This window comes from Hyla sarda, chromosome 6 (assembly GCF_029499605.1).
Source record: "Hyla sarda isolate aHylSar1 chromosome 6, aHylSar1.hap1, whole genome shotgun sequence".
NCBI lineage: Eukaryota > Metazoa > Chordata > Amphibia > Anura > Hylidae > Hyla > Hyla sarda.
In genome coordinates, this window is record NC_079194.1 from 225,394,601 (window position 1) to 225,412,450 (window position 17,850).

The window sequence follows — 17,850 nt, forward strand, 5'->3', positions numbered from 1 at the left end:
GCCATTGGTCAGAACTGATTCTGACCAATGGCAGAGCAGGACAGTGGGTTGCCATTGCAACCCCCCGTTCTGCCCACCCCTGGATGTCGAGGGGATCGTGGGAAGAAGATGGAGGCCGGTACCTGCAGGAGAAGATGCCTGGAGATCCCCGATCGTCGCTGGAGACTGCTGGATCCTGGGTCAGGTAGAAAAACTACAGTGGGGGGGGGGGGGGGAATTGAAAGTGAAAGTAAAGTCATCTATACTGTGGCAACCACTAGGAAGGCCAAACTGCAACTCCCAGCATGCCCAGACAGTTTGGAGACCACTGTTACAGTGGTGCCCAAAAGGTAGCCCTCCAGATGTTGCCAAACTACAACTCTCAGCATGCCTGGACTTCCCAGGCATGCTGGGAGTTGTAGTTCTGTAACATCTGTCCCTTATTTAGCAATTTTCATGAATTTTTTGAAAATTGCTGCTCTACTTTGAAGCCCTCTAATTTTTTCAAAAAGCAAAAATATGTCCATTTTATGATGCCAACATAAAGTGGACATATTGTATTTGTGAATAAAAATAAAATTTATTGTGAATATCCATTTTCCTTACAAGTAGAGAGCTTCAAAATTAGAAAAATGCAAAATTTTCAAAATTTTCATGAAATTTGGGGATTTGTCACCAAAAAAGGATGCAAGTAACGGCGAAAATTTACCACCAAAATAAAGTAGAATATGTCACGAAAAAACAATCAGAATTTTTTCAGAATCAGAATATTTGGCAAAAGCGTTTTCACGTTATTAATTCGTAAAGTGACGGTGGTCAGAATTGCGAAAAAGGGCTCAGTCCTTGAGGTGAAAAAGGGCTGCGTCCTTAAGGGGTTAAAAAAAATGCTATTAGCTATTCCTCCATCTGGCAGAATTGTTAAACTCATGCTCCAAGAACTGCAATCTCCTTGTTTACCTTTAAATCAGCTTCCAACTACAGGACAGCCTTTGTCTTACAGTATTTTGCATTTAGTGTGCACCATGTTTGAGACTATACAGCTGGCTGCAGTTCAGTTACAGTCTTGAGGTGCCCCTACACCTTAGACAAAAATCAACTGAACCTGATGACTTCTGTGTGTTCGGTTGACTGCTTAAAGGAGTGCTGTGGAGTAGGGCAATTAATCCCCTATGGATAGGGGATAAGTGTCTGATCGCGGGAAGTCTGAACACTGGGATCAGACGAGATCTCCTGCATGGCACCCCGGCTCTATGTATGAAATCAACTAGCAATAAGTGTGGATTTAACTATGAAAACATTTACATTGCCTATTTCAAATGTTTTGTACAATGCAAATAATTCTACTAAAATCTTGTTTCTTAGCTGGATATAAGAGTATTGAGCAACATGCAAACTTTAGTTCAACGACATACTCAAACCAACATTAGCTTGGAAAACCAGCTGTCTGAACTCATGGAAGATAACAAGGTAACGTACTACATTTTTGGTCATCATTTCAAAATGTATAAAAATATTACCTTTCAAATATATAGACGAACGACAGTCTGCATCCATGCAATGCCTGGTATTAAAGGGGAAAACCAGTCCTGAAGATTTGTGTTCAGAACACTGTTTAGCGCTTGTGTATCTCCGGCTCTCCCATAGACAGTGCATGGAGGGGACGTGTCGACCACTGCGGCTTCATGCACCAGGATAGACGGTGTTCTGAATGCAAATCTTCAGAACTCCCGGGTGCCGGGCAGGAGATTGGGGGGGGGGGGGGGGGGGTTGGTCATTGTTATCAGAAACTTATTTCCTAACCTGTGGATATGGGAAAAGAAGAAAAGTACCAGAGTTCCCCTTTAAGGATAGTTTTTAAAGTGTATTTCCTACTTTTAACACCATATCATTTTTATGATATGATATTCTGCTCTTATAAAGTCCTTAACCTCTTAAGGACCAAGCCCATTTAGACCTTAACCCCTTCATGACCTGGGGTTTTTCCATTTTTGCACTTTCGTTTTTTCCTCCTGGATTTTTTTTTTAAGTTCATGCCGTTCACCGTGTGGGATCATTAATATTATATTTTAATAGTTTGGACATTTACGCACGTGGTGATACCAAATGTGTTTATTAATTATTTTTTTACACTTTTTGGGAGTAAAATGGGAAAAACATACATTTTTTTTATTTTTATTGGGGGAGGGGATTTTTCGAATTTTTTTACTTTTTTAAAAACTTTTTTAACTTCTTTTTTTTTTTACACTTTTCATGTCCCCATAGGGGACTATTTATAGCAATCACTTGATTGCTAATGCTGTTCAGTGCTATGCATAGGGCATAGCACTGATCAGTATTATCAGCGGTCTCCTGCTCTAATCTGCTGGCAGATAAGTGCAGAAGATGCCAGGAAGGCGGCAGAGGCAGGTGAGGGAACATCCATCCACCATGTTAGCTGGTCTGATCCCCGTGGGTTAGCTGGTCAGATCAGCCAAAACTGTAGCCGCACTGCCACAGCTGCCGTGATCTGTATTGATCACAGAATCTGAGGGGTTAATGGCAGACATCCGTGTGATCGCAGATGTCAGCCATTACCGGCGGGTCGCTGGCAGCTATCATCGCTCCAATGCTAACTGTCATTTATAGGATGTAAATGTACGTCCTGGTGAGCGAAGTACCTCCGCACCAGGACGTACATTTATGTCTGTGGTAAGTTCGGTTTTTATGGAATACAGTTCCAAATTCACAGCAAGTTAACTCCTTTCCAACATATGACATACATAGAATCTGTGGGGAAGTAGGAAGCAGGCTTAAGGGCTGGAACAGCTCCATACCTGATGGGTACAGTTATCCCACTGTTACTCATAAAAGCTATTCACACTACGGAATTTTCACCTACAGTTTCTCCGGGTGGAATGTTCGTGGGCAGCACAAAACATGGAATAAGAAAAAAAAAAAAAAGATTAAAGAAAAAAATCACAGCTCACTGCTGAAAAAAGGTGCTTCCTAGATGGAAAAATAAAGTTATAGGGGTCAGAAAATTGCAATACACAGCAATGTAAAAAACAAAAAAAAGTCTTTTTTTTTTTTAACCCCCTTAAAGGGGTACTCCGCCCCTAGACATCTTATCCCCTATCCAAAGGATAGGGGATAAGATGTCAGATCGCCGGGTCCTGCTGCTGGGGACCCCGGGGATCGCTGTTGCAGCGCCCCGCTATCATTACTGTGCAGAGCGAGATCGCTCTGCACGTAATGACAGGCAATACAGGGGCCGGAGCATCGTTATGTCACGGCTCTGCCCCTCGTGAAGTCATGGCCCGCCCCCGTCAATACAAGTCCATGGGAGGGGGCGTGGCAGTCCTCAAGCCCCCTGCCATAGACTTGCATTAAGGGGACAGGCCGTGATGTCATGAGGGGCAGAGCCATGACGTCACGCTGCTCCGGCCCCTGTATCGCTTGTATCGCCCCTGTATCGCCCGAACTCGCTCTGCGCAGTAATGATAGCGGGGTGCCGCAGCGGCGATCCCCGGGGTCCCCAGGAGCGGGACCGCGGCGATCTAACATCTTATCCCCTATCCTTTGGATAGGGGATAAGATGCCAGGGGCAGAGTACCCCTTTAAGAACACAGCCCAATTTGACCTTAAGGGCACAGACTGTATCATTTTTGCATTTTCATTTTTTACTCCTCGCCTTAACTTTTTTATTTTTCCATCATCAGATTCATATAAGGGCTTGTTTTTTGTGTGGCCAATGGTATTTTGTAATGACACCTTTTATTTTACCATAAAATGTACGGTGCAACCTAAAAAATATTATTTGTGTGGGGAAACTGATAAGAAAAGCGCAATTTTGCAAATTTTGGAGGGTTTCCTTTTTACGCTGTACACTTTACGGTAAAACTGGCATGTTTTCTTTATTCTGTGGGTCAATGCAATTAAAAAATAACCATAGTTACATACTTTTCTAAAATTGTACTGCTTTTAAAAAACTCAATCTTAGGACATAATAAATATGTTTAAACTGCCCTGTTCTGACCCCTATAACTTTAACATTTTTAATATATGGGGCTGTATGAGAGCTTATTTCTGTACAGTTTTTATCGGTACAACTTTTGCGTATATGTGACTTTGTGAACACTTCTCATTTATTTTTTTCTGGGATGCGATGTGACCAAAAGCAGCAATTTTAGGATCCTTGATCTTTGTTTTACATTTATACCGTTTACCGTATGGACCATTAACATTTTATTTTAATAGCTTGGACATTTACCTACAAGGTGATACCAAATATGTTGAATTTATATATATATATATATATATATATATATATATATATATATATATATATATACACAGTGCTCCCTCAACATACGATGGTAATTAGTTCCAAACGACCCATCGTTAGTCGAATCCATCGTATGTTGAGGGATCCGTGCAATGTAAAGTATAGGAAGCTGTACTCACCTGTCCCCGCCGCTCCGGACCAGGTCCTCACCGCTCCCGATGCTGTCCCAGGGGCTCTCGGTGCTGTCCCGCTGCTCCGGTGTCTTCTCCGCGATCCTCCGGCTTCTTCCTCATCTTCTGCAGGGTCCGGACCTCGCTTTCTGGTGACATTATTACGCTGCTGCGCCGGCGCGGTGTGCGTAGTGACGTAATAACGACACCGGAAAGCGAGGCCCGGACCCTGGAGAAGATGCGCAAGACACCGGAGGATCGCGAAGTGGACCCGGAGCAGCGGGAATAGGTAAGCGAGCCTGCCAGGGATGCTTAAACTGCTATCCGACAGCAGCTTAAGCATTTTGCGCTGTTGGATAGCAGTTAATGCGATGGCCCCGACATATAAAAGCATCGTATGTCGATGCTGACATCGACATGCGATGGCCTCTGAGAGGCCATCGTATGTCGATTTTATCATATGTCGGGGCCATCGCATGTCGGGGGGCTACTGTATATATATATATATATATATATATATATATTCTTTGGTTAAATGGCAAAAGAGAGAAATGCAATTTTCTACTGGGAGATGGGTTTATTCGCTTTTATTAAAACTTTTTTTTTTTTTCACTTTTTTGGTCCCTACAGTGAACGCTTTATTTAAATCTTTTGATTGCAAATACTGAATGGTGCTATGCATAGGAATAGCATTAATCAGTATTATCTGTGTTCTACTTCTCTGGTCTGCTAAAAGGCAGACCAGAGAAGAAGAACGCAGCGGTCATCAGGAACAGGTGGGTGGAGCTCCAGTGGCCATCTTAAAGGGGTACTCCACTGGAAAAAAAAAATTTAATCTACTGGTGCCAGAAAGTTAAACAGATTTGTAAATTACTTCTATTAAAAAATTTTTTTAGCATTCCTGTACTTGTCAGCTGCTGTTATCCACAGGAAGTTCTTTTCTTTTTGATTTTCTTTTCTGCCTGACCACAGTGCTCTCTGCTGACCCCTCTGCCCATTTTTGGAACTGTCCAGAGTAGGAGCTAATCCCCATAGAAAACCTATCCTGCTCTGGACAGTTCCTGAAATGGACAGAGGTGTCAGCAGAGAGCACTGTGTTCAGACAGAAAGGAAATTCAAAAAGAAAATAACTTTCTATGGAGCATATAGCAGCTGATAAGTACTGGAAGGATTATGATTTTTTTAATAGAAGTAATTTACAAATATGTTTAACTTTCTGGCACCAGTTAAGTTAAAAACATTTTATTTCCAGTTAAGTACCCCTTTAACACATCGGACACCTGCAATTGCCCTGTGGGAGGTCCGATGTGTGTCTGTGCACCCCTGCAGTACTTCAGATGCTGTGATCAGTATTGTTAAGGGTTAATGGTGGACATCAGCAATATCGCTGATGTCCATTATTATCCATGAGGTCCCGTCAGCTGACTGGTTCCAATTGTCATGTTGGGCGACATGGTGTGTGATAACTACCAAGGTCCAGCAATGTACACGTATGTTGCGTATCCTCTAAGGGTTAAAAAAAAGAAGTTTGCAGTGGTGACCCCTAATACACATATTGGACACTGAGGCTGATGTCTCTAATTACCATATGATCTTAGGAAAAATAGGGGAGAATATGATGCTATGATGCTGCATCGCTAGATGTCTGAACAGTAATATTGACTGTTCAGAGAGGTAAAGGAAGATTACATTTTCTCCTCATAAGATATATTACAATGTGTCAGATATTCACATGTACTAATAATTCATGCAAAAGAAAAAAATAAGATTAGTTGCCCTTTAAATAGTGAGTTTTATCAGACACTTTAATGCAGTCTTTTATAAAGAAAACTTTGTCAAAACTGTTTTATCTCAAGAAACGTCCTTGGTAATTTCTGGTCAAAAGACAAAATAGCTAGTAACTTTGTTACATTTTATAATTTCATAGTTGACTGGTCACTCTGATGTGAATCCAAAAAATAAAAGCTTAGGCCCATAAATATAATTGATCCATTGTTTCATACATTGACAGTCATTGTCTGTTAAAGTAGTGTTTACGTTTTGTTAGAGGTTGGAATCAGTTCATTGTCATGGAGGCAAAGCCTTTTATCCTTACAGCCGGGAAAAAATATGATTAAACTACAAATTCCAGGAGAACCTGAATTGTGTGTGAACTGTTACTGTTGATTCATACAGAATTACCTCAATTTATCAACATGACAGCAATGCTAGTGTTGAGCAAACGCAGAAATAAAAGCTTCGTCTTTGGCAGTGTTAAAGTCATGATGTGCATTGCTCGGAAAACACTTCTAAAGTGTCTCCACATGCCATATGTTTTAGGAAGTAAATGTAAATAGTACATGTGAACATGGATGTTTCATTATGTAGACAGTTCATATAACCATTAGGCTGTGCATTCCATTAATAAGTACACCAAAATAATTTCATTTATTACCTATTTCTTTATATTACATTTCATATTTGCCTATGTCTTATATTAGATTTTTTGCTGGGCGCACATTAAAACTCATGCAGTGAATCTGAGTAATGGCAAGTGTTTTTATATCCTTTTATTACTATTTCTTCTCTCTAAACTCCCACTGTTTCCTGTTAGCTAAACTATAAGTACCTTTCTGTTAATTTATGAAAATTATTGTTGATGGCACATTATCACTGATCTGTGTGGCACTTCTAGCATGTTAGAAACAAAAGGTCCAAGCTACATAAAACACATCAAAATTCATTAATGTGGTATTGATTATTTTTTGGATAATTAATTTTATTGCAGACCCTTAAAAGAGATAATGAGCTTCAAAGGGCAAAGGCAACAGAAAATGAGGAAAACTTCCTGGCGCTTCAGAGTGAGCACCAGAAGGCTTTGTCAGAGTGGAAAGCACAGGTAGAAACCTTTGAGCGTGTATTTTTTCTCTGTTTATACAAAGCTTCAGGAGATAATTATTATAATGAAAAAAAAATGCTAGATTGGTGGGGTCCCTGGAAAGGGGGCACAATGTCCCTAGATGCAACACCAAAGCAAAAAAGGAGTTTAAAAAGAGCTGTAGTTGAGCATGTGCCCCGGTACTTAAAACAGCCTAAGCATGTTGTTCTAGAGTTAGGAATAGCAAATTAAAAGGCTATTCCGATTTCAGATATTTATGGCATATTCACAGGATATGAAATTAATGTCTAGTAGAGATGAGATGTGCACCTATCTGTAGAACTGAGGCCTCTGTCTCCAAGTGCCTTGGCTGTGGTGGCTAGGATTCCAAAAATAGCAGAACCAGGTTAAACAAAGCCAGTGATCTTTAGTTCATGCCCTCACCTCCCAGCCCCTCCTTGATTAATGTAAGGAGCCTTCTATGTCAATCAAGAGGGCTCTGGGAGGTGAGGGCAAGTATGGAGGTAAGCCAGGCTACGCTACTTGAGCTTCTTGGCCCCACCTCCTTGACACATGGATGCAAAAAAAAAATAAAAAGGTGGTCAGAAAATGTTTGCTTTTTTTCAAATTCAAAGGAAAGTTTATTGAGAAATAAACATTAAACATCTAAAAAAGTAAGACCAGGTGAGCGATGATAAATGAGAACACACAAACATGCAGAATAAAGTGCTTAAATGCAGTATATTAAATAAAGAATTGTCAGGAGCTGTGAGGTTAAACGGTTCTGACAGCTCTCACTCTGTTTTGTTTTGCCTTTGACTACGCCCTGCTGTTTGACTGGTCAGCTGACCTTGATGTGAGCACCTGGTCTGGGCCTATTTATGCTGGCAGTCTACTTCCAATCGCTACCTGCTATATAGCTCAGTTTATTACTCCTAGCTAGCTTTCTACTGTATCTGTTATAGCTGGCATTTTGATCCTTTGGCTCCGCTCTCTGACTCATCTCTCTGGTATTAGCGATTTTTGTACTCTGACAAACTCCTGGCTTTTGACGCGGATAGTGGACTTGGACTTATTGTGTGAGTGTGTTAGTTTTGCTTTGTTAGTCTGTCTGTTAACTACTGTTCCTTGACCTGAGCCTGTATTCTTGTATTTTATTATTTTGACAATTACGTTCCACACTTGTCTAGGGAGGGACTGTCACTGTGGTTATGGACTTGTACATAAGTAGGCAGGAATAGGGGAGTGGGCGAGAATAGTGTGCACTCCTTCCCTGCCCATACAAGACAAGAATACTGCAATGGAATGACTAAGTAGAAATTAAAGCAAGGCCACACTTATTGGTTAAAGGTTACTGATATAAGGGCAGACTAGGCACCTATTCCCATTATGATGCAGATCAGCCACAATGCTATACAGTATAAGGGGAGGTCGGACAGGTGCAAAATACTGATGAACAACCACACATGCCTACTAATCATAAGGGGGGTAGCTGCCTAGTATTAAAAATTGCACACAGATAATGCATATACAAGGGTGGCAGCAACATGATAACGTGTAGTGCAACATTCTAGCTTACAACCTATTAGTGACGTCCATACTATTCGATCAAGCGGGTTGCCCAGCATCTTCTATGTGCACCCCACAACGCACTGACACGCCGGGCTCCCCTAGCATCACAAGGCCAGACCACATCCCAAAATATATATGCATATATATATATATATATATATATATATATATATATATCCTCATATGATATATAGTTGATATTTTGGCTTGCAACCCACGTCAAGGGTTCTAAGTCTCTTGCGAGTCCCTACACTAACATCATAGAAAAAACACACAAAAAAGATATAAATCACAAAAAAAAAATCACAGAAAAAAGTCCACACTTACGGGTTATAGGTTACTGATACAAGGGCAGACTAGGCACCTATTCCCATTATGATGCAGGTCAACCACAATGCTATGAGGGGAGGTCGCACAGGTGCAAAATACTTATGAACAACCACACACGCCTACTATTCATGAGGGGGGTAGTTTGCTAGTATTAAAAATTGCACACAGATAAGGCATATTCAAGGGCGGTTGGCACATGGTACCCCTGTGAAAAATGTATAAAGCTCATCTCCTAAGCCCTTGTGACAAAAGGACATCGTAGGACTTAAGAGCACCCACAGCCAGGCCATGGTAAAAATGCAAAGAGTTGGAGAGAGGAAAATTACACAAAAAATTTACATTTCTATTCTTGACCACCAATAACCACACAGCAAAGAGCAGGATCTGCTGTACAAGAGACTAACAAGTGTTCCATTACCAGGACATAGAGAAGTGGAGATACTGGGCATGCCTGATGTATACCATTGAGAATAGACAATGGAGCAGGCACTGATTTTTGACCAGGAGATCCAATCAAAAGTCATTTTGGCATCTAGGTAGAGGACCTTCAGCATGGATAAATGCATTAGAGAAGTTTTTTAGAATTTGGCTGTGTGCACCTCTATGAAGTCCTGTGGGAGTGAAGAGAAAGGGGAGAGGGCTTGATGAGAGGGGCAGACGGTTATGCGGGAGGGAGGTTTAAAGAGTGGAAAAGTAAGAGTGGAAAATGGACAATATACCACCCGTGGTGTCACGGCATCTGTGGGAGATTTAATGCAAGGAGTATAGTTTTGTTTACTTCTTAACACCCTAGAGAAAAAAGGCGCTCCATAGTGGAGTATCACTAATGAATGGTGAGCCGGGGAGGGGGGAGCAGCCACTTACCGCTACAGGTTGTGTACCTGCATACACAGCAATGGAAAGTGTATGTAACTGCATGATGTCCCATCTGCAGCCTTCCTGGTGTATGAAATGTCAATAGGTTGAGGCGTCAAAGAATTGCAGGAATAAACTTGGCGCTGACCAGGATAGAGGGAACCGGAATCACATGCAACTTGGCAAATCTCCCACAGATGGGACAAACTACAGTTGAAGTGTTATTTTGTATAGTTTTTATTGCCCTTCTTTCTGACATTGCTAAATTATCAGACTTTTTGAAGGCAATGGATTTCTCACTAAGTATATTAAACTCCTTCATAACAACAGTGTAAAAATTGTCCAAATGGCAACCCTATGATGAAGCGGGACATGAATCGCCATTTGGACACATTTTACAAGGTTGTTATGAAGGAGTTTAATATACTTAGTGAGAAATCCATTGCCTTCAAAAAGTCTGATAATTTAACAATGTCAGAAAGAAGGGCAATAAAAACTATACAAAATAACACTTCAACTGTAGTTTGTCCCACCGAAAAGGGGGGTGGAGTAGCCATACTTGATTGTACTGCATACATATGTAAAGCAATACGTATTCTATCAGATACTGACTATTACTGTATTTGATTTTAAAGAATGATCCATCTATGGAATACTTTGAATTTTGCTGCAGTTTAATTAATAGGGCAGTGGATATGTCTCTACTTGATAGGAGGGAGCACAACTTCTTATCAATAAAAAATTATAATTTACCTAATTTTTATTATTTACCCAAACTACATAAGAGTTTAATAAAACCCTCTGGTCTCCCTATTATTTCAGGGATTGGATCTATGACTGCCAATCTTTCCCATTTTTCTGACCTTATTTTGTAGCCTTATGTATTACAATTGCCATCATATTTAAGAGATTCCGCTCAACTCATAAGGAAATTAGTAATATTAATTTAACCCCATTTTTTTTTTCATTTTTGACATTGGATGTGTGCTCCCTCTATTCCAACATTAACACCACTCTAGGTGTTGCAGTTAATCGTGACTTTTTTGATTAAGACTCTAGTCTAAGTAAGGATCAATCCAGCTTTTTATTGGACACAATTTTTTATTTTAATGAGGTAATATACAGACTGACTAGGGGCTGCTCCATGGGGACTCGTTTCACCCCATGTTACGCTAATTTGTTTATGGGGCTATTTGAATCCCTGGTCATGGTGCAGTCCCCGTCTTTTAGTGAATTAGTTTGTATTTTTTTTGTCGGTTCATAGATGATTTGTTTTTTTATATGGTGTGGTACTGAAGCACAGACGGAACAATTTGTTGAAGAATTAAATCATAATTCATGGGGCCTTCAATTTACAATGCATTCATTATTCAATTAGTTCCATACAATTTTTGGATTTGGAGATTTTTAAAACCACTACAGGGCAGATAGCGACTAAGAAATTTTTTAAACAAGTTGAAATCAATAGTTTTCTGAATTTTAGCAGTGCACATTACCTCAATTGGCTAAAGGGGGTACCCTATGGACAGTACCTGCGTATCCGTAAAAATTGCACTTTGGTTTGTGATTTTGATGCGCAGGCTGCTGTTCTTAGGAATAGATTTGTAGAAAAAGGGTATCCTCAATCCATTTTGGTTGACGCCTATAAAAGAGTAAAAAAATTTAAACTATCGGATTTAGTCATCACAAAAAACAAAGAATCATGGAGGAGAAAAATAAATTTAGATTTAACTTCATAACAAATTATAAAAATGAAGCAATGAATATTAAAAAAATCTTACAAAAAAATTGGTTTATAGTTTTAAATGATCCTATATTAAAAGATTTGGTACCTCATAGTCCTAATATTACCTATAGGTGTCAAAAAAATCTTAGAAATGTGGTAGGTTGAAAAAAGAAAATAAATCTATTCAGATTAGTTTTAGTTGTGCTCCGTGTAAAAAAAAAAATCGGTGCCTTTGCTGCACTTTAATTAATAAGACATCAAGTTTTTTATAGCATCAGACAAAGAAGAATTAAAATATTAAATGTAATCTTACCTGTGAAACCAACAATGCGATTTATTTGCTATTCTGTAGTTGTAATCTACAATACGTGGGTCGCACCGTTCAGACGGTGCGATCCCATATTAATAAGCATAGATGGAACATTAAACATAGGGAGTCATAGGGAGAGATTTATCAAAGGATTTAGACTGTTTTTTCCCAACTAAAATTGTCGCACAGAAAGTCGCAGTTGTAACACTCACGTTTCAGTAGACTGGAACACAGATGATAGTGGATCCACTGGTCCTGTGTGGTAGATGACTCGGACCGTACCAGGGAGCAGAGTCTAAGATGCTGCTGGTTTTCACCAGAGCCCGCCACAATGCGGGATGGACTTGCTGCGGCAGGTGGCTCCCAGGTCGTTACCCCTGACACGGCTCAACCACACAGGCGGCTGAGGAGATTCGAGGCACAGGTGGAATTAGGCAGAGGCGGGGGCAGGAGAAGCACCAGGTGAGTGATGGGCTGGGATTCGCATGTGGGCGCGTCCCGCGATGCAAATCCCACCCCGCCGGGATAATTTTTTTGAGCTTCTTGCGTATTTTAGGTACATATCTATGATCCTGTATTGATATATTCTAGTTGTTTTTATGTATAATGTATTGTATAATATTCAGTATTAAATGTTATTATTATTTAACGTTATTACAGATGATATTATATTGTGTGTATAGAAACTATAGGTATTGATGCTTTTTTAGGATAGTTTTAGATGCTATTGATTTGTACTGAACATGTCATGTCATGGACACACTTCCTTGATTGACAGCTGTGGGTTCAGGGCTCACAGCTGGAGGAAAAATCCTCCCACTGTCAGCTTGTTTCCTGCTACTGACAGTGAGGACAAGCTGGGAGTTGTAGTTTTGCTAATGCTAGGGGAGATGTGAGCAGGCAACATACTGAGGGAGGGGGTGGAGACCTGCACAGTGAGGCCAAGCCGCCTCCCTTTGAGAGGAATTTAAACTAGTGAGCTAAATTAAAAGTGTAATAAAAAAATTAATAAAGGTGCTAGACACATAAAAATAATTAGATGTACATGGTCAGAATTAGGTACTGAGTGATATATTTTAAAAAAAAAATGTTGTTGGATCTGACGGGTACGCTTTAAGCCTAGAACCGTTCTTGATCAATACCCCTCAGAGAATGCATTTAATTGCCCCACATTGAAGGTATGGGGAAGTTGAGTCAGCGGCATGGTCTCCCACAAAATTGATGATAGCCTGGGTCAAATCATGCTGTGTCCAAGAGCAGATATTCCTGGAAAACAACTACTCTGCCAACCCCCCCCCCCTTCCAGAGTTTGCTTTTATACCCTTACACCTATCCAAGGGTGTCTGCAGCTTTTGGCAGCAAATGCAGCTGACAGATTCCATCCATTAACATGAATGTTAGATTAATGGGGGACCAGTGGGGACCTAACTGATCGATAGAACAGGTGGCCCCTAGTATACTTTACTCATATTGTACTGAAATACCACTTTACCATTGATTCCCATAATGAATGGGGACATTTTACCTTCCAAAACATTCATAGTAAAAAATATGTAATAATAGTAAAACTTATTATATATTAGAATATCCAGAGACATAACTGCAGCTGAACCAACAGTTTCCTTAAAATAAACATTCTAGAAATAAATTGCATAACTTGATGTATTTAGGTGGCAAAAGAAAGTATTGTTTGTTTTTAGGCATAACTTTGCTAGTTTTTTCAGAAAGAACACTTGGAGAAAGAGTGTGACACAGTCAAAAAAGAACTGGAATTAATGAAGCAGTTAAATCTGCAAAAATGCAACAGTGAATCCCTGCAGAAGACACCGGAAACTATTATACAGGTAGAATTATTTTACTTTTGTATTATATTTGTTTATGTAGCACCAACATATTTCCCAGTTCTGTAGACAGAATGTCATTACTTACATCAGTCCCTGTCCCCATTGGGGCTGACAATATAAATTCCAAATTCACCTACCAAACCCACCCAAACATGGGTAGAACATACAAACTCGATGCAGATTGTAATGAAGGGGATATGGTTTTGACTGTGTTTGGCTAAAACATGCGTTTCTGTGAGGAGGCACGAGCCTATTAGTGGGCTTGAACCAAGAGTCAATTATATCTGGTCTCAGTGTCTGTGCCCTTCTCAGTTGCTTATAAATAATACCAACTTGTCTGCTCAGTCCTTGCTTGTGTTCAGTTATTTTGCACTAGCTATTGTATAATCCTTGCCTGTTTAAACCTGTGTATTCTGATTTCGGCTTGTGACACTACTATTCTCTGGTTATTGATTTGGCACCTTTGCTGCTATCTCGGTTTGGACCTGGCTTGTTTGACCACTCTCTATCTGTGTGTTTATCCCCTTTGTGTTGTTTCTTGCATTTTGCCTGTTAGCCCTTTGTATCCTGATCTGCTTCCCTAACATCTGTGCATTGTTTTGTTTGGACTTTGTTATGCCATTGCACTTACTCAGAACAAGGACTGCCGCCCAGTTCACGATCTGTTGCTTACTCAATTAAGCAGGGAAAGTGTGTGGCTGTGGGTGAGCTCAGGGCTGCTCTCATCCCTGCCCTATGTGACACAGATGTTTTCCCTTTAAGTATTTTAAAGAATATCTCTAGATGAAAGTAAAAACTACACTACATTGTGCTTCTGTGTAGATCATTTACTGAATTTTCCTTTATTTTCTATTACAGGCTGAAGAGCAGCGGACTATATACAGCATGGACATAGTCATGTGCAATATAGAAGACAACATGACTAAACATGGAACCCCCAGTGATCCAGCAGCTTATACAACAACAGCTTACGTGGGCAGCTCTGATGATATTAGTCTATCACTGAGAAGTAATGAAATACAAAAGATAGATGGAAGCAAAATAGACATTGTACATAAAGGTCAGTCTCTTCTCTGTGTATATTATTTACATACTGATTATTTCAATTTCCGATGTTAAAAAGGGCATTTATCATTGATTTTGCACAATTTTAATATTTTCATTTTTGTATTTTTACACTTGGAGGTGGTGTAACTTAGTGTGCACATTGCATTTATCAACTGCGGAAAAACTTTTTGCACAAAACATTATGCATGTACTGCAATCCCTCGGTGACGTAGGATACGGGAAGTTTGTTGATATGTGTCTTCCCCATTTATGCATCCTTTTCAAAATCTACTCATGCACAATTTTTTTAATAAGACCCAGAAACCCTACCAGAAAAACTGTACAAATGAAAAGTTATATTGATTTATCCCAAATGATTTATCTCAACCTAAATACTTTTATACTTTTACTGGAGAATTTACTGTTAGAACAGATTTTTTCAAAATGTGAAATCCTGCTGGGCATGTGTTTGGTTAACACACATTCCTATGCCAAATGGTCACTGGAGTACATTTGTGCAACCAAAAAAACTAGTGAAAAATTCAGTGCACCAAACAGTGCATCTGCTAACCACACCCCAAATGCACTGTAATTTGTTACACATTGCAAATAGAGAACAGAAAGCATTTATTATGATGTGGGGCCCACTGAGGAAGATGGTCCAGTTCACTGGTCCAGTTTCCATCCATTAGGCCAGAAAAAAGGGATCCCTAAGGGCCAATATTTAAGGGTTTTGATGCAATTGCTCCTCAGAAGAAAACTTTTTCAAGGATGCTGGCAAATTAAAGAATAGATTTCTTCAATGAGGTTATCCCATGGATGTCTTAGGGTCTGCATTCCGACATGCAAGGTATGAAAATCGTACATCTTTGCTAACACCTCAGACCCGTGAGAACAGCCATGATTTTACTCGAATTATAGGGACTTATGATGAACACCAGTCAGACATATATGACATTCTTTGCAGACACTGGTCAACGTTGCGACCTCTAATAACCTATCGCAAGGGCCGTAGCCTACAAGATCGGTTGGTCTACGGCTACTACAACCGTCCCAAGGCTGCGGATTCCTGGCTTCAACCCCATGTCTTGGGTAACTTTGGATGTAGTGGCTGTAAAGCATGCCCCTACATCCGCCGAACCAAGATAAATATTAGTTCAGTAACAGACCAGTCATACCAGAGACTTTGTCAATTGTCACACGAAGTGGGTTGTATAACTATGCCAATGTAGTTGTTCATTAGACTACATTGACAGAACCAAACGCGAATTTAGACGCCGTATATGTGAACACATCAACGATGTGATTCACAAACGGATACACCGGTGGCAAGACATGTTTTAGAAGTCCATGGGGGTGTCCCAAGCATCTCTCTAGAAGTGTTCCGCCCCTCAACTAGGGGAAAGGACACCGATTGACGACTATTACAGAAAGAGACCCAGTGGATATATAGGTTTAGATCGTCTACTCCATATGGATTAAATCAAGTCCTTTCATTCACCTGTTTCATTTAGAATTTATGCTCCCTGCATCAAACAGAACATATCTTTTTTTGATTATGAGGGTAAGGGTGGTCTTATCGTGTCCCCCTCACATATAATAACCTCAAAATGGCATCACAGTCCTACCTTATTGACACGTGAATGTGTTTGAAAAGTGCAATAAAATATGTTAATGGTACATTATTACAAAAAAAGATGGTTAATCCCAGTATCCTTTAAGTCATCGCATTATCGGGATACAGGGTAGTTTGTAGAAGGACAATAGTTGCCTTTAACATATCATCTTATAGGTTTTTCTAGATATGCATATATGGAGCTAGGCTTTTCATCTATTTTGGGTATAAATAGACCAGTCATACTTACCTTTGGATTTGTTATTATCCAATGAGTGTTCAGAAAAAGATTTTCAGCAGAAAGTCCCAATTTGCTATCTCTACATATTCTATATAGTGAATTGGGGGGTGTGGATGTAAATTTTTTTGCGCCCTATATGAATGCTTTATTCACCATAGCAACAAATTATATTTACTTCATCCCGGCCTCCATATCTGGTCCGGTCACATGATTATATCATGTGACCGCACGCTGGGATACTAGTTTGCGAGCTCTTCCGGGACAGGACCTGGTCAGGTGATCGCAAGTTGCGATCACGTGATCAACAACACAGGGCAGCGCTTCTCAATAGAACACCAAGCGAGTAGCTTGGCGAATGTCACCAGGAGTCAGGTGGTTTGGCGGGTCATGTGAACAGACCTGCGTCACCTGACTACCAGCGTCATCGTGACGTAATGAGCAGAAGTAAGCGCAATACCATCGGAGCCGCAGAGGAAGTGCCGGCGCTTTGAGAAGAACTTGCCAAACATCCAGCAGATCTGCACATAGTACCCAAAGGTATATAATTGGTTAAACAAGCTATTACGGTGGTGCCTGCGTGCCATATATAAAGGCAGCACGGACGTTGAACCATCATGGTCTTCCCTGCTCCATCACATGCCAGTCTCGCATTATCAGCCATCACTCTATCATAGAATTCTTGATATCAGTGAAGCTCTCTATCGTCCCCTGACGAACCGGGGCTAGAAACGCGTCGGGAATAGCGGCACTGATCGTTTTTTGGGATCAGAAAAGTCACAAGCTGTTTATCCTAAATCTTGTTAATATGCTTATGTGACTTAGTGACTGATAATTTATGTCTACTAGTTTTTTTCATTTTCACTAGTGGTTCTTTCAGTTATTTTACCTATGTGGGTGGCTTTTATTAGTGTTTCACACGTATGCATAGCCTCCTCTAGCTAACAGGAGTATGTCTCAATATTGGTTGCATTGTATAACAAAAATATCACCTGTGAGTAACATCTACATACACTTGTGTTCCCTGATCATCTAATGTGGGC

At 40.2% G+C, this 17,850-nt stretch overlaps 1 protein-coding gene across 9 annotated transcripts in view; it reads left to right on the plus strand.

Moving 5' to 3' along the window:
* The window catches only part of CCDC73 (coiled-coil domain containing 73), a 250,434-nt gene that overhangs the window by 218,485 nt on the left and 14,099 nt on the right, over positions 1 to 17,850 (plus strand). For 7 of the 9 annotated variants that reach the window (XM_056526613.1, XM_056526616.1, XM_056526615.1 and 4 more), the window contains 4 exons: positions 1,342 to 1,446; positions 7,181 to 7,291; positions 13,779 to 13,907; positions 14,766 to 14,967. In XM_056526613.1, the coding sequence (XP_056382588.1) occupies positions 1,342 to 1,446; positions 7,181 to 7,291; positions 13,779 to 13,907; positions 14,766 to 14,967 (547 nt within the window). The remainder of the gene's footprint in view (positions 1 to 1,341; positions 1,447 to 7,180; positions 7,292 to 13,778; positions 13,908 to 14,765; positions 14,968 to 17,850) is intronic. The other 2 variants (XM_056526612.1, XM_056526617.1) reach the window with 2 other exon arrangements.